The sequence below is a fragment of the Bombina bombina genome, chromosome 12 (genome assembly GCF_027579735.1).
Source record: "Bombina bombina isolate aBomBom1 chromosome 12, aBomBom1.pri, whole genome shotgun sequence".
Lineage (NCBI taxonomy): Eukaryota > Metazoa > Chordata > Amphibia > Anura > Bombinatoridae > Bombina > Bombina bombina.
Window position 1 is genome coordinate 128,431,287 of NC_069510.1, and position 23,976 is coordinate 128,455,262.

A 23,976-nucleotide genomic window follows, 5' to 3' on the forward strand; every position below is an offset into this window, starting at 1 on the left:
AAAAAGGTTTTGTGTCAAAGGCACCTTTTTAGGTTATTCTGTCGTTTTCTGGTTCCATATAAATATATCTAAAATAAAATTGGCTTTTCCTGGAAAGCAGTAGTGGAGTTTTTCAAGAGAGAGAACATGATCCACTTCAATAGATACAAGGAAGAACAGACAGCACACTTGGTAACTCCAATTAAACGGAACTTAATTCCAACATGAGAATAGTGTGACAAACAACCAACATGAAGGAGCAAAAAAGGGGCGTGTCCTTACGCGTTTCGTACCATTTGGCACTTAGTCATAGTCACACTATTCTCATGTAGGAATAAAGTTCCGTTTTATTGGGGTTACCAAGTGTGCTGCCTGTTCTTCCTTGTATCTATTAGATTGATTTGTCCTGCTTTGTGGCAGGCACCTTAACACCTCAGTCGACATTCTAGCAGTATTTCTTTTGCTTCACACTGCTTTTCTCACATCCGGAGTTCATGAGTGATCCTGGGGTTTTTTCCCTTGGAGCCGTGCTGTTACCTTCCCCCCAACATGATCCACTTCCTGTAGCCACATTTGTAGGGTGGGTATTGTCGTTATCCCCCAAAATCTAGGTATTAGCCGCTTAGCGCAATTTATCATACATTGTAACAATTTCCTACGATAGACGGGATATGGGGGAGGTCATTGAGGAGTATTATTGAGGGACGAACTTCGAGTGTTGTGTGTAGTATTGAGTTGCTGTGTAAGGTGATGTTTTCCCAAAATGTTTTTATCTGAGGACAATGCCACCAGATATGGGAGAGAGTGCCTATTTCGCTGCAATGTCTCCAACACAGTGAAGAGGCACCAGTGAAGATTCTATAGAGTCCATGAGGGGTGAGCTACCATCGTCATAGAATTTTGTAGTTTAGTTCTACAATGATTGGAGAAATGGATGCTTTCTTGGGCGTTTTTAAAGAATTTGCTCCATTGTTCTTCTGTAAATGTTTCCTGTAGTTCATTTTCCCACTTAGTTATGTACAGAGGTTTATGTGTTGGGAAGGAGCATCTGAGCATGCTATAAATTCTTGAAATATGGGATTTTATTAGTAAAGGGTTAATACATAGGGATTCAAATGGTGTGTTAGGTCTGAGGAAATTTGGCTTGTGTGGATTTATTTGGATTGCGCGACGAACTTGAAGATATACAAACCTGGTATGTCCCTTTAAAACCCTCTGTCTCTGCTGGACTTATTACACTGTTTTTAACTCCTGGTATGTCCCTTTAAAATCCTCTGTCTTTGCTGGATTTATTAATTAATCCGCTCTTTCCTGTCCCCAGCATGTGTATTTCTTTATTATCAAATTTTGCTTAATGAATTAATTAATCCCCACCCAATTTCCTTTCTTGAATCTATCCCTCTGGTCTTGTAGCAATTCTTAGTCTTCTCACCTGGGTGTAACGTATCTCCCTGTCTCCAACCAATTAAACTCAGCTGTCTGCTGTAGCCTTATAAATTTAAGACCAGTTAGGGGAGAGCGTTTGCTGGGGCCTGAGCGTTTGCAGAGTATTCCATCTCTCTAAGCTCCCATCTGTCTAAGTGACCATCTTTAAGTGGCAGCGCTGAGAATTAGACAAGAATTGAAGAAGATTTGAGGCAAGCTAAATATTTTCATTCAAACAATCTTTTGCACTTAACATTCTGCTATATTTTCAGGACTGCTTTTCCTTTTGACAGCCTCATGTCTATTCCACAGGCATACTCACATACTCATACCTTACCCTTCTCCACATGCAGTTTATATTGGCCCCTCTTTCCTCTCCATACCTTAGCTCTCATGAACTACTTTCTATTTTAAAATCTATATCAACAAACTGCACCACCTCACAGAAATGCCCCCACTGCTATAAATCTCATTCTCACCTATTCTTACTTTCCATCTTGCTGCTATTAGCATCAGGTGACATCTCTCCAAATCCTGGGCCCACCCTCATTCCCACCATTACCCAATCACGCACTCCTTATAGAAACTTTAATAAAAGCAACACACATAACCTCATTTCCATCCCACACGCACACACTCCTTTCACCTGCGCACTATGGAACTCTCGCTCTGTCTGCAACAAACTTACAGCCATCCATGACCTGTTTATATCACTTCTCCCAAGACTCCAAATACCGGCGTTAGGCAGATCCCATTGAAAAGATAGGATACGCAATTGGCGTAAGGGGATCTGCGGTAGCCTGGAGTCGCGGTGAGGAAGTGAGCGTTAGACCCTTTCCTGCCTGACTCTAAATATCAGCGGGCGGCCAAAAGCAGCGTTAGGACCCCTTAACGCTGCTTTTGACGGCTAACGCAGAACTCTAAATCTAGGTGTATAAGTTTATTCTTCGTTCATACACTTCTGCCCTTCACTTAGCCAAGCAAACCTACTTCTCTTCTCTCATATCTACTCTTTCCTCAAACCCTAAATGACTCTCCTCCACCTTTAACTCTCTCCTCTACCCACCTGCTCCACCACCCCGTCTGTCTTTAGTGCTCAAGATCTGACAGACTACTTTTTAAACAAAACACGTACTATCCGAAGCAACAACCCAACACCAATCTGCAATATTCCAACAACTGGACCAATTACTCCCTCTGCCACCCTCTGTATCTTCCATCCAGCCACTGAAAATGAAGTTTCTTCCTCACGCCTCACTACCTGCCCACTCAACCCTATCCCTTCCCATCTAATACCCTCCCTATCTTCCACCCTCACTCCTGCTCTTACCCACATCTTCAAACTATCTCTTTCTACCGGCTCATTCCCATCTTCTTTCAAACACGCAAAAGTCACTCCCATACTCAAAAAAACCCTCCCTCGACCCTAATTCTCCTGAAAGCTACCGCCCCTATATCACTGCTTCCACTAACATCCGCCTTGAAACTCCTTGAAAAACTAGTTTACAATCGCCTAACCCACTTCCTGTCCGCCAACTCTTTGCTTGACCCACTGCAATCCGAATTCCGCCCAAAACACTCAACTGAGACTGCCCTTACCAAGGTTACAAACGATATTCTCTCTGCTAAAAATATTGGCCACTACTCTATACTCATCTTACTTGACCTCTCAGCTGCCTTCGACACAGTTGACCACCCCCTCCTTCTACAGACCCTTAGCTCTTTTGGCCTCTGTGACACTGCTCTTTCCTCGATTCACTCCTATCTTTCTCACAGGTATTTTTCTGTGTCATTTGCCGGCGACTCCTCCTCTCCAATGCCTCTGTCTGCTGGAGTACCTCAAGGATCTGTTCTGGGTCCTCTGCTCTTCTCCATCTATATGTACTTCTTCGCTGAGTAAACTTATCAACAGTTATGGCTTCAAAAATCACCTCTATGCTGATGACACCCAGATCTACCTCTCCACCCCTGCTCTCTCTCCCTCTGTCCTTTCTCATGTCAGCGACTGCTTATCTGGTATTTCTTCCTGGATGGCCTCTCACCACCTAAAGATTAACATGTCTAAGACTGAGCTCCTTCATATCCCCCCCTCAAGCCCTACACCGACTTCTGACTTCTCTATCCCTGTTGACGGCATCACCATTTCCCCATCGCCCCAAGTCCGCTGCCTCGGAGTCACACTTGACTCAAACCTATCCTTCGTCCCCCATATCCAATTGCTTTCTACATCCTGCCGCAATCATCTACGCAATATTTCCAAAATTCACCCTTTTCTGAACGCTGACACCACAAAGCAATTAATCCACTCCCTTGTTATCTCCCGACTTGACTACTGCAATAACCTACTCGCTAGCCTTCCTCTTTCCCGCCTCTCCCCTCTTCAATCCATCCTAAATGCCTCTGCCAGGCCAATCCACCTTTCCCGTCGCTCTGTATCTGCTGCACCTCTCTGCGAGTCCCTTCATTGGCTCCCCATTCACAGCAGAATTAAATTCAAAATTCTCACCATTACATACAAAGCTCTCACCAATACCGCTCCCCTCTACCTATCCTCTCTAATACACAAGTATACTCCAGCCCACCCACTAAGATCCAACAATGACCTGCTCCTTGCATCAGCGACTATCACCTCTTCTCATGCTAGACTGCAGGACTTCTGTCGTGCAGCACCTACCCTCTGGAACACTCTCCCTTGTGCTGTCAGGCTTTGCCCTAATCTTTCTTCCTGTAAATCAAGCCCTGAAGACTTTTCTGTTCAGGGAAGCCGACCACCCAACTCAATAATAAATTAATTTTACTTACCTAACATTTCCCTCATCTAACTCTGTATTAACATCCTTCTCAATCTTGCAGTCCTCACCTCCTGTTTCTTAACCTCCTACCCTTCTAGATTGTAAGTTCCCACAGGAATAGGGCCCTCAATTCCTCCTGTATGTGTTTGTAAATTCTGTCCTGTCTCTTACAAGTCTTGTATTGTTTTATTTAAATTAATTGTATCCATGGACAGCGCTGCGGAATATGTTGGCGCTTCATAAATAAAGTATAATAATAATAAATAATTTGTGGAAAGGTGTTTCTATATGTTAAACATTTATTGTGTATGCAGATTGCTGATATATACTGTGCATATATAAACACTTATTGTGTATGCAGATTGCTGATATATATATATATATATATAGGGCTAGATCATGAGTAGAGCAGTAGTTTACGCTTTTTGCGCGCATTGAAAGTAAAAAGGTTTTGCTCACGCACTAACTAAGGCTGAACTTTGAATATTGCGACTGCCTTAATGTATTCCCCCATAGAGGATGGAGAGCGAAAAGTTGAAATAAAAAAAACAACCAACAAGTCGCACAAACCCGATCACATATTCTCAAGTGCGCTAACCCGATAGCAGAATATGTTCTATTTATTCTTAAATACATATTACTATGTGAAATAATTACAGAATGTTCAATTATTTGACTGCAAACGGCTCCAATGCAATTATATATATACTGTATGTCTAATATATGTGTACATACGTATTTGTCTGTAAATACATACAGTACATATATATACACATACACACACACACAGATATATATACAGTATATGTCTAATATATGTGTACATACGTATTTGTCTGTAAATACATACATATATGTACACATACACACACAGATATATATGTATTTATATACATACTGTATGTCTAATATATGTGTACATACGTATTTGTCTGTAAATAAATACATATGTGTACACATACACACACAGATATATGTATTTATATACATACTGTATGTCTAATATATGTGTAGATACGTATTTGTCTGTAAATACATACATATGTGTACACATACACACACACAGATATATATGTATTTATATACATACTGTATGTCTAATATATGTGTACATACGTATTTGTCTGTAAATAAATACATATGTGTACACATACACACACACATATATATGTATTTATATACATACTGTATGTCTAATATATGTGTACATACGTATTTGTCTGTAAATACATACATATGTGTACACATACACACACAGATATATATGTATTTATATACATACTGTATGTCTAATATATGTGTACATACGAATTTGTCTGTAAATACATACATATATGTTCACATACACACAGATATATATGTATTTATATACATACTGTATGTCTAATATATGTGTACATACGTATTTGTCTGTAAATACATACATATGTGTACACATACACACACACAGATATATATGTATTTATATACATACTGTATGTCTAATATATGTGTACATACGTATTTGTCTGTAAATAAATACATATATGTACACATACACACACAGATATATATGTATTTATATACATACTGTATGTCTAATATGTGTACATACGTATTTGTCTGTAAATAAATACATATATGTACACATACACACACAGATATATATGTATTTATATACATACTGTATGTCTAATATATGTGTACATACGTATTTGTCTGTAAATAAATACATATATGTACACATACACACACAGATATATATGTATTTATATACATACTGTATGTCTAATATGTGTACATACGTATTTGTCTGTAAATAAATACATATATGTACACATACACACACAGATATATATGTATTTATATACATACTGTATGTCTAATATATGTGTACATACGTATTTGTCTGTAAATAAATACATATATGTACACATACACACACAGATATATATGTATTTATATACATACTGTATGTCTAATATGTGTACATACGTATTTGTCTGTAAATAAATACATATGTGTACACATACACACACAGATATATGTATTTATATACATACTGTATGTCTAATATATGTGTAGATACGTATTTGTCTGTAAATACATACATATGTGTACACATACACACACACAGATATATATGTATTTATATACATACTGTATGTCTAATATATGTGTACATACGTATTTGTCTGTAAATAAATACATATGTGTACACATACACACACACAGATATATATGTATTTATATACATACTGTATGTCTAATATATGTGTACATACGTATTTGTCTGTAAATAAATACATATATGTACACATACACACACAGATATATATGTATTTAGACCTGTATATGTATGATGTTTCTTTATGTTAAAGTCCTTTGCCTGCCTTTTTGTTTCTAACACCTGAGACCTCATATCTTTTTTTATTACAATATTAAAAAAAAATATTAGATGGTGTTTTTATGATTGTAACTGTACTTTTAAATATAATTTTGATGTGTTTTGTGCACCTTTTTTTTTTAGTCAAGCGTAATAGTTAATCAGGGCAATGAAGTTGCGCTATCCCAATGAGCGTTAAATGTAATTGGTCTTGAGCGAACACATTTACTTTCATTTTTTAACTTCCGATGCGCGCAAACACTCGCAATAAACCCCTAATCCCTCGCGCTCAACAGTTATTGTATCACTCATTATCTAGCCCTTATTGTGTGCGCAGAACTTTGACAATACAGCGCTTAATTGCATATAGTGTTATTGCTATTCTGGCGCTAACTATGTGTTTAACCACTTTGTGGGGTTCAAGCAGCAGTGCAAAAACAAAGATTGTTCCATATATTCTAATATTTCTGTTGGTTTATCAATACCTGATACTTCATTTCTGATCCGTCATATCATAAAATATATCATTTTCTGAACTTGCAAAGTAAAACAAACCCAGTTCGGCTTTGTGTATAATAGATTTTATTAATGGACAACAGTTGCTAAAATAAATGGCAATGCTCTAAAACTCTAGAAGGAATGATTTCTAAATATGAAAAAAATGCTGCTTTCCAATAGGCAGGTGGGTACATGGCTTAATAGTTCAGCAGAGGTGGTATCAGTTTATAAATAGCACTTGCCAAGTGCGTGTATCTGCTCTTAAATGATGTATTATTAATAGGTCTATCAACGTTATTGTGCACTTATGTGTGAGGTTTAGCTGATGAATGAGAGGCAGTTGCCCGGGATCGCTGAGTGCTCTCTGTCACAAGCTTTCCAGCCTTGTTTTAAATATTGTTATTTTCTTGATTCTTATGCTTGGGCGAAAAATGAGAGTGAAAGGGGGGTGGTATGCCAAGGAGGGGGGTGGGAGAACTGTTATTTAAAACCCCTTCACCATGATGTATCCCTCATTCGCTCTGGCTAATTACAGCCTTTCTGCAGGAGTCCAGTAGGCTAGCTGCAGTGGTGCGATCAGTTCCTGAAACCTGTCATTTCAACCTCTTCAAAAAAGAGAAATCTAGACATTTTCACCACAAGGTGCGAAGTGGTCTATCGTTGCCCCCAGCGGGGTGGTAATGACACACACACTCTATAGCAAGCTGGGAGTGAATAAAGTCCAACTGTGGTTCTCCTGTCACAGGCCTCATTAACAGTGTCATTTGCCAACAATTGGGCATCATGTATCCTTTCTAACTCTCTCTCTCTCTCTCCTCCCTCCCCCTGCCTGAAAAATGGCTAGGTATCTACGAAACGCCGGCTGGAACGATTCTGCGCCACGCTCACTTAGACATTGAGACGTTTACTATGGACCGAGAAGTGCGCAAAATAAAGCAACAGTTGTCACTTAGTTTTTCTGAACAAGTCTACAATGGTGAGTAATCCCTTGACACTGATGCAGTAATCCTTGTGCGTAATTAGTGATCTGTTAATATGTCACACACGAACCATCACTAGCCAGACTCATGTCATAAAAAAACGTATAAGGTCCAGCCATACAAGATCTGAGTACTAGTTAGGTAAAAGGGCAATTTAAAATATATTACAGTTTGTTTGTTTTTTAAATGGATATTCCTGTGCTAATCAAAGCTGCACTCTGTCTGCTTATTGAGCACCACTAATGAGCAGCGTGTCCCTAGAGATGAGTTGTGCACAAATATACACTTCCTGTTAGCGTATCCAGTTTTAGTCTGTTTAACTAGGTTTCTGCTGGCTTTGATTTGCACTCTGAGCTAACACATTGACGTTCCTAAATCTTGTATTGTCCACAACACTTGTTACATAGGGACCTAAATGCCCATTTATTAAAATGCCATTATGTAAGGGCTGAAGCCTGTAGACTCCTGTTCTGTAGTTATATCCCTCTGCTCTGTAGCCAACTGAATCACAGACTTAATCACCCAGACCCTGCAACTTGGCATTAAATAATTTTCAGTTTGATATCATATAAAATTGAGACAGGTTCTGTAGCCTTTTTACTTCCTGTTCAGAACCTAACAGATGCAGGGCAAGTTCACAAGCTGCTGTTCGGTGGCCCTTAGTAATCCCGCTCTGGTCACATTACTTCAGTGTTGCCAGAATGATACATATGAATAGGGAGATTATAGATATTACTGAGACCTCACAAGTCCCTTTTTCAGATGTGGCAGTTCAGTCCGGCAGCATTTAGCCCATTGATAGACTCAGCACAGCCCTAGGGAACAGTCGGCTCTCAGGGACAGATGTGCACAAGTATTCGTTTCTCGGCAGCCTGCAGAGAGAAGCGGGAGGTCTTTCTTCATGCAGCGACTAATGTTACCTTAGTAAAATGTCAGGGAAGGTGAGCTTACCTGGTAGGAGCTGTCCCACATAGCAGTCCATATGGGCCCTGATTTCTGACCCTGATAAAGCCGTAAGGTCAGTCCGCAGCCTGGCGTCTATTATCAGGAGGGTGGGGGGGGGGCACAGGGATCTGAAAGCAAAACAATAAAATAAGTCACATTATTGTATGTGGTTTTTATATCCCAGAAGGAACTGTTACTTCAATCTCTGAAAAAATATAGACAAAAGATTCACAGTTCGCTTTGAGTACAACTGAAATTGTATACCCTGTTATTACCCCACTCAAAAAAATCCAGCTTCACGTGAAAGATAGTTAATGTAAGTAAACTTATGGTGAATATAGAAAGCAATCAGTAAATAGATTGAAATAAATATACCGCTACATAGCACAATGATATGGCGCAATATAACATTCCAACAACTTATAGTAGGAACAAACTCTCCAGTTGTCTGTGAAGCTTTTGTTACTAACAGTTATTACAGTTATGTTTACAACTGGAATTTAATACAAATCTGCAGTATTACTTCCTTTATTATTTGTTTTTTGTCGAAGACACAAAGTAAATGTGACTTGTGATATCATAAACTACATTCCCAGCATACAGCTGTTCTGTGAGACACATCTCTATCATTCCTTCGCTCTATAGATTTTATCTAATAAGGGCATAGAATATTTGTGAGATTAAAAAACAATTTACAGATAAAACATAGCAATACAGTAGCTCACTGTTAGCTAAACATAACGTCAGACAATAACCGGCGTCACGCAGGATTTTAGCTAATAACTTACTAAAGTGAACGGTAAATGCATTCATTGTAATATAAAATGCTTCATTGTCTGCAGTAAAATGCTGCAACATACTTTTTATTTATTGGGCAACTTTTTTTGGAAGTGCACACTACAGGCCACGCTACATATTTGTCACTAATTGGCTTTTAACAAGGTGACAAGATGCTATCAATCAATGCAAGTTTTGCCATAAAAACAGTGGCTAGAATCCTACTCAAGTAACAGATAAAGGCTCCTCTAAATAAGGCAAGGGGTGGGGGGAGCTTAGACCCTGATTACATAGTGTTTCTATATCCAGTAGTGCAGTATTGAAATTGTCAGTATAGGTGGTGGTTTCAGCATACAAAACGCTGTTCTTCACAGAAAATCTTACCATCTGGGTGGTATTATGAAGTAGTCAGTTGGGGGCAGTGTAATGCTTTAGAATATAACATTCTCTCTTATTTATAAATATTAAGCTATCCAAAGCACACATTAATTGCATAGTTTAACATAAGATGGTTTAATGATATTTTGTGCAACATTGAAAAACAATTAATATTAGCTAATTTTAGCTTAATATTGTCTTTAAAGTTTTTAGCTATGTGGTCAGTAAAATTAGCCAGGTGGTGTGCCCGTTAAATAGGTCCTGGCAAGAACACAGCAAAATCAGCTATTTTATATGTCAAAATAAAGGTAAAAATATATTTGTAAATAATTTAATACACTACAGCAGATAAAATGTATCACTGGAAAATATAAATAAATAATATTTAACATTTTAAATCACCCAGTGCATAGCCACTGAAATAACCCTTCAGTTAGATGGTTTAACTTAAAGGGATGGTCTAGTCAAAATGAAACTTTTATGGTTCAAATAAGGCATGCCGTTTTAACAACTATCCAATTTACTTTTATCATCAAAATTGCTTTGTTCTCTTGGTATTCTTCGTTAAAAGCGAAACCTAGGTAGGCTCATATGCTAATTACTAAGCCCTTGAAGGCCGCCTCTTATCTGAATGAATTTTGACAGTTTTCACAGCTAGATGGTGCTAGTTCATGTGTGCCATATAGATAACATTGTACTCACACCCGTTAAGTTACTTATGACAGGGCACTGATTGACTAAAATGCAAGTCTGTCAAAAGAACTGAGATAAGGGGTAGTCTGGAGAGGCTTAAATACAAGGTAATCACAGAGGTAAAAAGTATATTAATATAACTGAGATAAGGGAGCAGTCTGCAGAGGCTTAGGTACAGGGTAATCACAGAGGTAAAAAGTATATTTCTATAACAGTGTTGGTTGTGCAAAACTGGGGAATGGGTAATAAATGATTATCTATCTTTTTATACAATAAACATTCTGGAGTAGACTGTCCCTTTAAGTTAAAGGGTCACTCAAATATCACACTGTGCTAACTTGTGCCAGTTTCAAATGTTAACATTTTCACTGTTACTAAAAAGCAACAGCGCTCATTTTTTTTTTTAACTTTAAACTTAACTCGCGATATATTATCATGTGTTGTGCATGAATTGTTGGTATCATGTGATACATAGTGTAATTAACACAATAGTAGGGGCCAGTTAGCAAAATAACAGGTTTACGTCTGTAAGAAATAAAAAAGCCGAAAGCAAGTTTAGATTTTTTTTTACATGAATTAATTGTCCATAAGGTAATTTGATGCCCTTTATGAGTAATTAAATAGCATATAATTCAGGGGGTATTGGGGGAAGGCAAAACAAGGGATATTTTATAGTGTCTGATCTCTTCGTCCTTAGGCTTCTGGTACAGCCCAGAGTGCGAGTATGTGCGCAGCTGTATCGCCAAGTCGCAGGAGCTGGTAGAGGGCAAAGTCCAGGTGTCTGTGCTGAAGGGGCAAGTGTACATACTGGGCAGAGAGGCGCCAAATTCCCTGTACAACGAGGAGTTGGTCAGGTAAGCACCACGTGTACAGTATTGTCCCTTGTGGTTTGTGTAGAACTATCTGTGCGGCAGAGACTTGTTTCTTTGTTTCATCCATAAGGGATCCTACTTTTTTATGCTTGCGGTGCATGCCCAGAACAACCAATCGATCTGTCCCTATCCACTAGTGAGAATCTCTCCTACAGAGTAATTGTGCACAACCACTCACATCCTGTTTGTTTCGTGAACCATTTAAACAGCTTTTATATGAGTTTATTCGTAACATGTATAGATCTTTTACACATTTGGCGACATACAGACACAAGTGGAGCTCTGCAACCTGTATTTGATCACGTAACAAAGACTCGTTCCTTATTAAAGATCTGCAATGGGGAAGATAGTTCATAACTCAAGTACAGTAAATAATATATGTACAAGGTAAAGCAAACACACACCAGGAAAGGCCACAAATATCTATGTAATATACTATAGAGAGGTTTTTTTTATATATACATAACTAATTATAAAGTATATTCTGTTTAAAAATGATTTTGTACCATTAATTATCTATCAAATCCTCTTATTATGAATGAAGTGTAGTTAAAATAAAAGCTGTTATATTTTTCATTTAAGTTACCTCTGAAAGCTGTAATCTATTAAAGGGACACTAAACCCATTTTGTTTCTTTTATGATTCAAATAGAGATGCAATTTTAAAGTGAATGTAAATTTTCTCTACTTTGAACGTTTACCTTATTTGCTTTTTGGTATATAATTCAAACTGCCACTTTTTAGAGGCAATGCGCGCTCCAGGCTATCGGCACATCCGCGCATGCGTTATACGCCAATCTAATTGTGTAGTAACATAGTATTCAATTAATAAATACATTCATTGAAAACTATCGTTGAAGACAGTATAGCAGCGATCCCTCCGTAGTTTTGAAACTAACATCACATAATCGTTATTTTATATAATTCCCAATAATGTTTACTCTTTTTGCCTTACGAACGCATTAGATTTGTTTTTCAAATCGAGCCAGCCCCTGTACGATCGCTACTTACCTTGCGATCCAAAAGTTGAGGAATAAATTTCTATGACCCAAAATTGTTGAAGAGCGCATGCGCGTAATGTGAACGCGCGTCTGAGATCAGTGATAGAACAGCGCCCTAACGCAAGCGCATTATGGATGCGTGACGTAGAGAAAAAGGGGTTTGATCCCCTGGGGGGATTCACTGATTGGTTGACCAGATCGAGCCTACTATGTCAATCAATCATCAAAGATGGCGGGCGGAGGATTAAAACTACAATCGCAGCTATCTAAAAACAGAATACTCGGTAAATACAAATTTATTGCAACAATCAATTAAAGTACACCTATTTTCAAATAAATTTTAATGCTGTGTTTAGCAGCTAGAATGATTTTACTTTCACTTTAAGCAACGTTCTAATTTACTCCTATTATCAATTTTTCTTTGTTCTCTTACTATCTTTATTTAAAAAAGCAGGAATGTGATGCATAGGAGCTGGCCCATTTTTGGTTAAGAACCTGGGTTATGCTTGCTTATTGGTGGGTAAATGTAAGCCTCCAATAAGCAAGCGCTATCCATGGTGCTGAACCTAAAATGGGCTGGCTGCTTAGATTTACATTCCTGCTTTTAAAATAAAGATAGCAAGGGAACAAAGAAAAATTGATAATAGGAGTAAATTAGAAAGTTGCTTAAAATTTCATGCTCTATCTGAATCATGAAATAAAAAAATTGAGTTCAGTGTCCCTTTAAGCAAGTGTGTTTGGTAGTTTGTTTTTAACGACTATAGAAAGCTGGTCATATGCCAAGCTTATTGGGGAGTACAGAGCTGTACAGAAATCAGTGCCGTAGGTTGCATTTGGCACAATGGAAGTGCAGTGCAGCTCCGTTCCATCTACTGAATAATAATATATATTACCGATTTATAGAGTTTTCTACCAAGACAAAAGTCTTATGTTATTCTATTTTATAGGATAGGTTTGCATCATTGAAGTGTTGTTTGAATACTTAATAAATATGGAGGAATGTATTATGGATATAGCAGGGTGTGTAACGTGGGATATGGCAAGAATATGGCAGGGCGCGAGGTGCGGGATATGGCAGTAAATGCAGGATATGGCAGAACATGTGGGTACTGATATGGCAGAGCACGAGGTGCGAAATACGGCAGGACACGAGGTGCGGGATATGGCAGGACATGTGGGTACTAATATGGCAGGACACGAGGTGTGGGATATGGCAGGACATGTGGGTACTGATATGGCAGGACACGAGGTGTGGGATATGGCAGGACATGTGGGTACTGATATGGCAGGACACGAGGTGTGGGATATGGCAGGACATGTGGGTACTGATATGGCAGGGCACAAGGTGTGGGATATGGCAGGACATGTGGGTACTGATATGGCAGGGCACAAGGTGTGAGATACGGCAGGACACGAGGTGCGGAATATGGCAGGACATGTGGGTACTAATATGGCAGGACACGAAGTGCGGGATATGGCAGGACATGTGGGTACTAATATGGCAGGACACGAGGTGCGGGATATGGCAGGATGTGGCAGGAGATGTGGGTACTGATATGGCAGGACACGAGGTGCGGGATATGGCAGGACATGTGGGTACTGATATGGCAGGACACGAGGTGTGGGATATGGCAGGACATGTGGGTACTGATATGGCAGGGCACAAGGTGTGAGATACGGCAGGATACGAGGTGCGGTATATGGCAGGACATGTGGGTTCTAATATGGCAGGACACGAGGTGCGGAATATGGCAGGACATGTGGGTACTAATATGGCAGGACACGAAGTGCGGGATATGGCAGGACATGTGGGTACTGATATGGCAGGACACGAGGTGTGGGATATGGCAGGACATGTGGCATAGGATATGGCAGGACACAATTCATAGACCAGTCTTTCTAGTATTTATAGGACCAGAGCTGGCGCCCTTTTGATGGCGTGTGATACAGTTTTGAGTATTAGATGATGGTTTTTCTCAAAAGCTCCTCTACACCAGACTGATTATATTCTGCCTCTCTTGTTCATGCCAGTTTGCATGCCCTACCTAATTACAAACTGAGCCCATTCTCGTTTCTCACTGTGCCAAAGCGCTGCACTCTCCGTAATGCGGCAAAGCCAATATAAAACTTCCGTTTAGATCAGTTAGGGGGGTGAATATCAAATTATCCTCTCTCCATCAACCTGTATATCTTCCAACCCCCTCCTCCTCCCATCATCTTCCAAATAAGCAACGTCTCATTATGTCACTCTCTCACTCGGGGAGACGCAATGAATAAAGTATTCGGGGGAAAAAAATTGTAACCGCGAGCAGTAGAGTGCCAGCTTTTATACTCACTGTGTCTCCAACCATTTTTCTCTTTTTTCTTTTTGATTTGTGCATAGCTTCTTTGAAAGGCTTTGAATGACAGCGTAACGGGAAGCAGGGGGAGTGAGCGAGTTACAAGAACTAACACGGGGTGGAAATGCCTTTGCACAGTAGGTAGAAAGTAATGTAATTATAGCTCAGGTCAGAACCACTTCAATGAGCAAAAATAAAAGCCACCAGTTTTGTGTCTTTTTTTTTTTTTTTCTTTCTTTTGCTTCGTACTTTAGTTTCACGTCAAGGGAGGTAAAATCATTCTCAAGTCGTTTGCACATTTTAGGGATAGTGGTAATTTATCTAGGGAGGGTAAAAAGCTGCTGGTAGGGTTAGGAACTAGTGTGGTTTTACAATCTCTGTGTTTCATTCTCCCTGTAATGGTTAGTTTGATATTAGCAGCCCGCAGGGAGTGAGAAAGGGAATGACAGCGCTGCAATGGTGTTTAGGAGCGCAGGAGTCTGAGGGCGAATCGGAGGGAATCAGGTGAGAAAAAAGGGAAAACTGTAGTCTTAAAAAATATGAAGGAGCTGCAATGTGAAAAGTAAATGAGACATAGCATGACAGAGACTGGGCCGGGCATTGTTTATTTGCCGAAGCTGCGACCGTGAAGTGTAGTAAATAAGTGGATCAGCCTCCCTACAGAAACCATAAACTCCAGTATAGGAAATCCAAAGTGCTTTAAATGCACTTAAAGAAAAGTGTCTGTAGTGGAGAGAAATATTGGCAAAATAAATGGGCCAATTTTGGTTCTTATGTGATTTAAAAGTAAAACTATGTTTTCCCCTATAATGCTAAGAATATGATGGAAAAGGTAGCACTATAAGAATGAACGGCCAGCAAGTAGCACTATAAGAATGAACGGCCAGCAGGTAGCACTATAAGAATGAACGGCCAGCAGGTAGCACTATAAGAATGAACGGCCAGCAGGTAGCACTATAACAATGAATGACCAGTAGTTAGCACTAGAAGAATGAATGACCAGTAGTTAGCACTATAAGAATGAATGACCAGTAGGTAGCACTATAAGAATGAATGACCAGTAGGTAGCACTATAAGAATGAATGACCAGCAGGTAGCACTATAAGAATGAATGGCCAGCAGGTAGCACTAGAAGAATGAACGGCCAGCAGGTAGCACTAGAAGAATGAACGGCCAGCAGGTAGCACTAGAAGAATGAACGGCCAGCAGGTAGCACTAGAAGAATGAACGGCCAGCAGGTAGCACTAGAAGAATGAACGGCCAGCAGGTAGCACTAGAAGAATGAACGGCCAGCAGGTAGCACTAGAAGAATGAACGGCCAGCAGGTAGCACTAGAAGAATGAACGGCCAGCAGGTAGCACTAGAAGAATGAACGGCCAGCAGGTAGCACTAGAAGAATGAACGGCCAGCAGGTAGCACTAGAAGAATGAACGGCCAGCAGGTAGCACTAGAAGAATGAACGGCCAGCAGGTAGCACTAGAAGAATGAACGGCCAGCAGGTAGCACTAGAAGAATGAACGGCCAGCAGGTAGCACTAGAAGAATGAACGGCCAGCAGGTAGCACTAGAAGAATGAACGGCCAGCAGGTAGCACTAGAAGAATGAACGGCCAGCAGGTAGCACTAGAAGAATGAACGGCCAGCAGGTAGCACTAGAAGAATGAACGGCCAGCAGGTAGCACTAGAAGAATGAACGGCCAGCAGGTAGCACTAGAAGAATGCACGGCCGGTAGTTGGGAGCACTAGAAGAATGCACGGCCGGTAGTTGGGAGCAATAGAAGAATGCACGGCCGGTAATTGGGAGCAATAGAAGAATGCACGGCCAGCAGTTGGGAGCACTATAACAATGAATGACCAGTAGTTAGCACTAGAAGAATGAATGACCAGCAGGTAGCACTATAAGAATGAATGGCCAGCAGGTAGCACTAGAAGAATGAACGGCCAGCAGGTAGCACTAGAAGAATGAACGGCCAGCAGGTAGCACTAGAAGAATGAACGGCCAGCAGGTAGCACTAGAAGAATGAACGGCCAGCAGGTAGCACTAGAAGAATGAACGGCCAGCAGGTAGCACTAGAAGAATGAACGGCCAGCAGGTAGCACTAGAAGAATGAACGGCCAGCAGGTAGCACTAGAAGAATGAACGGCCAGCAGGTAGCACTAGAAGAATGAACGGCCAGCAGGTAGCACTAGAAGAATGAACGGCCAGCAGGTAGCACTAGAAGAATGAACGGCCAGCAGGTAGCACTAGAAGAATGAACGGCCAGCAGGTAGCACTAGAAGAATGAACGGCCAGCAGGTAGCACTAGAAGAATGAACGGCCAGCAGGTAGCACTAGAAGAATGAACGGCCAGCAGGTAGCACTAGAAGAATGAACGGCCAGCAGGTAGCACTAGAAGAATGAACGGCCAGCAGGTAGCACTAGAAGAATGAACGGCCAGCAGGTAGCACTAGAAGAATGAACGGCCAGCAGGTAGCACTAGAAGAATGAACGGCCAGCAGGTAGCACTAGAAGAATGAACGGCCAGCAGGTAGCACTAGAAGAATGAACGGCCAGCAGGTAGCACTAGAAGAATGAACGGCCAGCAGGTAGCACTAGAAGAATGCACGGCCGGTAGTTGGGAGCACTAGAAGAATGCACGGCCGGTAGTTGGGAGCAATAGAAGAATGCACGGCCGGTAGTTGGGAGCAATAGAAGAATGCACGGCCGGTAATTGGGAGCAATAGAAGAATGCACGACCAGCGGTTGGGAGCACTAGAAGAAGGCAAGACCAGCGGTTGGGAGCACTAGAAGAAGGCAAGACCAGCAGTTGGGAGCACTAGAAGAAGGCAAGACCAGTAGTTGGGAGCACTAGAAGAAGGCAAGACCAGTAGTTGGGAGCACTAGAAGAATGCAAGACCAGTAGTTGGGAGCACTAGAAGAATGCAAGACCAGTAGTTGGGAGCACTAGAAGAATGCACGACCAGTAGTTGGGAGCACTAGAAGAATGCACGACCGGTAGTTGGGAGCACTAGAAGAATGCACGACCGGTAGTTGGGAGCACTAGAAGAATGCACAGCCGGTAGTTGGGAGCAATAGAAGAATGCACAGCCGGTAGTTGGGAGCAATAGAAGAATGCACAACCGGTAGTTGGGAGCAATAGAAGAATGCACGGCCGGTAGTTGGGAGCAATAGAAGAATGCACGACCGGTAGTTGGGAGCAATAGAAGAATGCACGACCGGTAGTTGGGAGCAATAGAAGAATGCACGGCCGGTAGTTGGGAGCAATAGAAGAATGCACGGCCAGTAGTTGGGAGCACTAGAAACAGGTTGATCAGGTATTTTTTGTATGCAACATTGAAGAGCAGTGTGCTAGTTCTAGGAGCTCTCACCTTGGGTATTGTTATCCGACCATAACTGCCCTATCCACAGAGCCGCATATACATAACAGCTTCCCTTAGGTGCAAGTTAATTCAATATGCCAGGACTTGTCACCACTAACGTGCATTACTACAAATATAGATCCCTACACTTACATTCCCAGTACACTTTCCCAGCTGTCTAGTTGCAATACACTCCACATCATGTTATACACTGTATACATTGCACAATCATTGGATGAGTAAAGAGTGGGAACCCCTAGGCACTTGTCTGTATTGTTCATGAACATCCCTTCCCATGCACTATACCCAACTCTCCCAATGAGCGCTATTCCTGCCAGCATGACCTCTCCTGATATAAGGAGAATATGACATGCAGCTGAATTCGCACAAATCCACGGTATGAGTTCACGTATATTTTGCTACAAGGTGCGTCCATACGGGTGCGTCCATACGGGTCAAACCATATGCATATTGTCCTGTGTATACAAAAAGAAATACAATAAATAATCAGGACCCATAAATCGCAGGTTTTCGGGCGCATATTGCACTCAGATAGCAAAGTCAGTGCTATGTGTGAAAACCACATAAAAGCTTGTATATGAATGCCTGTGTGGGGAAACTACATTGTTAATTGTACTTTTACATTTCTTGATGATTTTTAAGGAAAACAATGTTTTATGCGCCAACAAACAAACCATGAGAAGTTGCTCCCTTTTCTGCTACAGCTACATGTAATTGTTGTAGGATGCTGTGATGAAGAATTGGTGGCTATAAAACAATGAAGATACTTATTCTGTGCACCGCTATCTTGGCTCTATTGCTTACAATGGAGTTCTTTAGCAAGTAGATGATTAAGTGCAGATTTGTGTTGGGCAGACACTTCCTGTGGTTTTTGGATGGCCATTCCAGACAATATGGATTGCAAACCCATATTGTTTCCTGCAACAATTTATGTATCTGAGATAGTGTCTATGTTATAACATACCTGTATTAAATCTGCTGTTACATGGGAATTTATTTCACACGGATTTAACATGGATTTGCCTCTACGCTTGATTTGCAATAGGCTGTTGGACATTTTACGGGTAACGTTACACCCAAAGTCTCCCGTAACCGGCATCCCAGGTTACACTGTAAGACTCATACAATTCTACGCTGACTCTTTTGCTTAGCATCACATATCTTGAAAAGCCTAATGTCCTTCTCATCTGCTGGAATATTAGTCTAATTCCAGACTAGTGGGAAATGTACAGGCCTGATATGGGCCTAACTGTATTTGTCACCTCTGAAATCTTTCTCCCAGTCATTAATTCTTACTTTCCTTCTCTTGTAGTATGGATGTGCAAGGAGATTACGAGCCTGCCGATGCTTCTGGGTTCATCAAAATCAACTCTGTTCGGTAAGAAAGATGCTCCTGTGCTCACTCTCTCTTTTTGTATATACCCATCATATCAGGCACTTTGTAAACATCATATATTGGTGGGGGAACGTCAAGCTAGAAGTACAATAGGGCAAGGGTGTAAATCTAGAGATACAATAGTGCAAGGGTGTAAACCTAGAGTTACAATGGGGCAAGGGTATAAACCTAGAGGTACCTTAGGGCAAGGTTGTCAACCTAGAGGTACAATAAGGCATGGGTATATACCTGGAGGTACAATAGGGCACGGGTGTCAACCTAGAGGTACAATGGGGCAAGGGTTTCAACCTAGAGGTACAATAGGACAAGGATATATACCTAGATGTACACTAGGGCGCAAGGGTGTAAACCTAGAGGTACAATAGGGCAAGGGTGTCAACCTAGAGGTACACTAGGGCGCAAGGGTGTAAACCTAGAGGTACAATAGGGCAAGGGTGTCAACCTAGAGGCACAATAGGGCAAGGGTGTCAACCTAGAGGCACAATAAGGCAAGGGCGTCAACCTAGAGGTACAATAGGTCGTGTGGAAAATAGGGCTAGAGTGGAAGGAAAGATTGGGGACTGGCAGGAAAAGCGACTGGGCAATGAGGATGGGGGAAAACCAGAGAAAAACGGAAAACATAGATTTTGACAAAAGCTAAGAACCACAAGGCCCATGAAGTCTGTGCCTGCTTCCTGCTGAAGTTGAATGGATGCTCTGGTTAGCCTTATGCATATTCCAGGCATTGGTGTAGTTGCTTGCAGCATTCTCTCTGGGGATGAACACAGATAGAGGACTGGTCAGAAGTGGCAGAGAATAAGTGCAGAGTTATTAGCTAAGGTGAAAGATTGAAGAGTACAGAAGTGACAACAGGAGAGGGACAGGGCTGGGAAACCCAGGGAAGGAATCACAAATCAGGAGGAATTAGGAGAAAATATATAATGAGGGACAAGAAACAGAAAGAAGAGCAGCAAAAAGAGGGATCAGGCAAGCAAATATGTTATATGTTAAGCATTTTGCAACAGGCTCCACATCTATAAGTTTGTAAAAAGTGCATGAAACTTGTAAATAATCATTGTTTGCTAGCAGCTGAAACTGGCCTCTAAGCTCCGCCCACAGCTTTCTTCTGGTCAAGTTAGCGGTTTTCTTGTAGAAGTTTAGCTGAGCACGTTTTAATATTTCAGTTAGCTATTTCATCTTGCACATGCACAAATCGGTGTGTGTGAGTAGGATAACAGTCACATGTTGATCGTGATTTGGAGAAACTAAACATACCAAAATATACATGCGGGTGGGCGGAGCTTGGTGGACATTTTCAGCTCCTAACAAACAATGAATATTTTAAATGTTTCATGTACTTCTTATAGATGTGGGACCAGTTGCAGGACGCTTCTCTGGTGTGTAACAATAATGTAATTGGGTCTAGACTGTCCCTTTAATATAGTCAGTTGGAAATAATAAAAACATAAGGAGTTTTGGTTCTGCTGAGATGTTTAGACCTTTTGCACAAACACTGTGTAAATACAGTTTTCACTTTAGAAATAGGCTGACTATAAACTGCACGTTTTGCCCTTACGGTCTGATGTGCCCTTACGGTCTGATGTGCCCTTACGGTCTGATGTGCCCTTACGGTCTGATGTGCCCTTACGGTTTGATGTGCCCTTACGGTTTGATGTGCCCTTACGGTCCGATGTGCCCTTACGGCCCGATGTGCCCTTACGGTCTGATGTGCCTTGACCAGTTAATACATTTTTTCCCCCAGAAGACACTGAGTTTACTTCTTTGTTTATTCACATATTTCCATCTGTGGTTTGCAGGTTAAAAGAGTTCCAGCGTGTGCGCAGGAAGTGCACTTCTCACACAATGTAACGGAGCAGCGACATCTCCTTTCTGTCGCATTACCACATACGCTGCCTTCTCCGAGGACATTAATTCAGCTGTGTAATTGTTAGACGGTGCGCTCAGGTTAGCAGCAGCTGTTGCTCTCTTTTTTATATGAGATGATGCTCTGTTGTAGGTGAAATGGATAAAACTTATTGCAAACATTTGTAGACTGTTAATAGAAAATAAATACAATTACTGTGTACAACTTTATTTTGTCCAGAATAGTTTTATTGTCTGTTTTTTCTGCAGCTTTTATGTAGAGCTGGGTCATGTATATAGGTGTGTGTGCATGCGCATGCGTGTGATTATATATATGTAGGGCTGGGTCATGTACATAGGTGTGTGTGTGCATGCACATGCGTGTGATTATACATATGTAGAGCTGAACCATGTATATAGGTGTGTGTGCATGCACATGCGTGTGATTATACATACGTAGAGCTGGGTCATGTATATAGGTGTGTGTGCATGCACATGCGTTTGATTATACATACGTAGAGCTGGGTCATGTATATAGGTGTGTGTGCATGCACATGCGTGTGATTATACATACGTAGAGCTGGGTCATGTATATAGGTGTGTGTGCATGCGCATGATTATACATATGTAGAGCTGGGTCATGTATATAGGTGTGTGTGCATGCACATGCATGTGATTATACATACGTAGAGCTGGGCCATGTACATAGGTGTGTGACTATACATATGTAGAGCTGGGCCATGTACATAAGTTTATGCGCATGCGTGTGATTATACATATGTAGAGCTGAGCCATGTACATAAGTGTGTGTGCATGCGCATGCAGGTGATTATACATATGTAGAGCTGGGCCATGTACATAGGTGTGTGTATGCGCGTGATTATACATATGTACAGCTGGGCCATGTACATAGGTTTGTGTGCATGCGCATGCAGGTGATTATACATATGTAGAGCTGAGCCATGTACATAAATGTGTGCGCATGCAGGTGATTATACATATGTAGAGCTGGGCCATGTACATAGGTGTGTGTGTGTGCCTGCACATGCGTGTGATTATACATATGTAGAGCTGGGCAATGTACATAGGTGTGTGTGCCTGCACATGCGTGTGATTATACATATGTAGAGCTGGGCCATGTACATAAGTTTGTGGGCATGCGCATGCGTGTGATTATACATATGTAGAGCTGAGCCATGTACATAAGTGTGTGTGCATGCGCATGCAGGTGATTATACATATGTAGAGCTGGGCCATGTACATAGGTGTGTGTGCATGCGTGTGATTATACATATGTAGAGCTGGGCCATGTACATAGGTGTGTGCCTGCACATGCGTGTGATTATACATATGTAGAGCTGGGCCATGTACATAGGTTTGTGTGCATGCGCATGTGTGTGATTATACATATGTAGAGCTGGGCCATGTACATAGGTGTGTGTGCATGCGCGTGATTATACATATGTAGAGCTGGGCCATGTACACAGGTGTGTGCCTGCACATGCGTGTGATTATACATATGTAGAGCTGAGCCATGTACTTAAGTGTGTGTGCATGCGCATGCAGGTGATTATACATATGTAGAGCTGGGCCATGTACATAGGTGTGTGTTCATGCGCGTGATTATACATATGTAGAGCTGGGCCATGCACATAGGTGTGTGCCTGCACATGCGTGTGATTATACATATGTAGAGCTGGGCCATGTACATAGGTGTGTGTGCATGCGCGTGATTATACATATGTAGAGCTGGGCCATGTACATAGGTGTGTGCCTGCACATGCGTGTGATTATACATATGTAGAGCTGAGCCATGTACATAAGTGTGTGTGCATGCGCATGCAGGTGATTATACATATGTAGAGCTGGGCCATGTACATAAGTGTGTGTGCATGTGCGTGATTATACATATGTAGAGCTGGGCCATGTACATAGGTGTGTGTGCATGCGCGTGATTATACATATGTAGAGCTGGGCCATGTACATAGGTGTGTGCCTGCACATGCGTGTGATTATACATATGTAGCGCTGGGCCATGTACATAGGTTTGTGTGCATGCGCATGTGTGTGATTATACATATGTAGAGCTGGGCCATGTACATAGATGTGTGCGCATGCGTGTGATTATACATATGTAGAGCTGGGCCATGTACATAGGTGTGTGTATGCGCGTGATTATACATATGTAGAGCTGGGCCATGTACATAGGTTTGTGTGCATGCGCATGCAGGTGATTATACATAGTTAGAGCTGAGCCATGTACATAGGTGTGTGTGTGCACATGCGTGTGGTTATACATATGTAGAGCTGGGCCAT

The 23,976-nt window shown here is 41.2% G+C and overlaps 1 protein-coding gene across 6 annotated transcripts in view; it reads left to right on the forward strand.

The window, feature by feature from the left end:
- Positions 1–21,891, forward strand: part of ASS1 (argininosuccinate synthase 1) — a 166,998-nt gene extending 145,107 nt beyond the window's left edge. For all 6 annotated transcript variants that reach the window (XM_053696091.1, XM_053696090.1, XM_053696089.1 and 3 more), the window contains 4 exons: positions 7,904–8,035; positions 11,530–11,686; positions 19,735–19,800; positions 21,615–21,891. In XM_053696091.1, coding sequence (XP_053552066.1) covers positions 7,904–8,035; positions 11,530–11,686; positions 19,735–19,800; positions 21,615–21,666 — 407 coding nt within the window. In that variant the 3' untranslated portion in view covers positions 21,667–21,891. The remainder of the gene's footprint in view (positions 1–7,903; positions 8,036–11,529; positions 11,687–19,734; positions 19,801–21,614) is intronic.
- Positions 21,892–23,976: the final 2,085 nt, after the last annotated feature.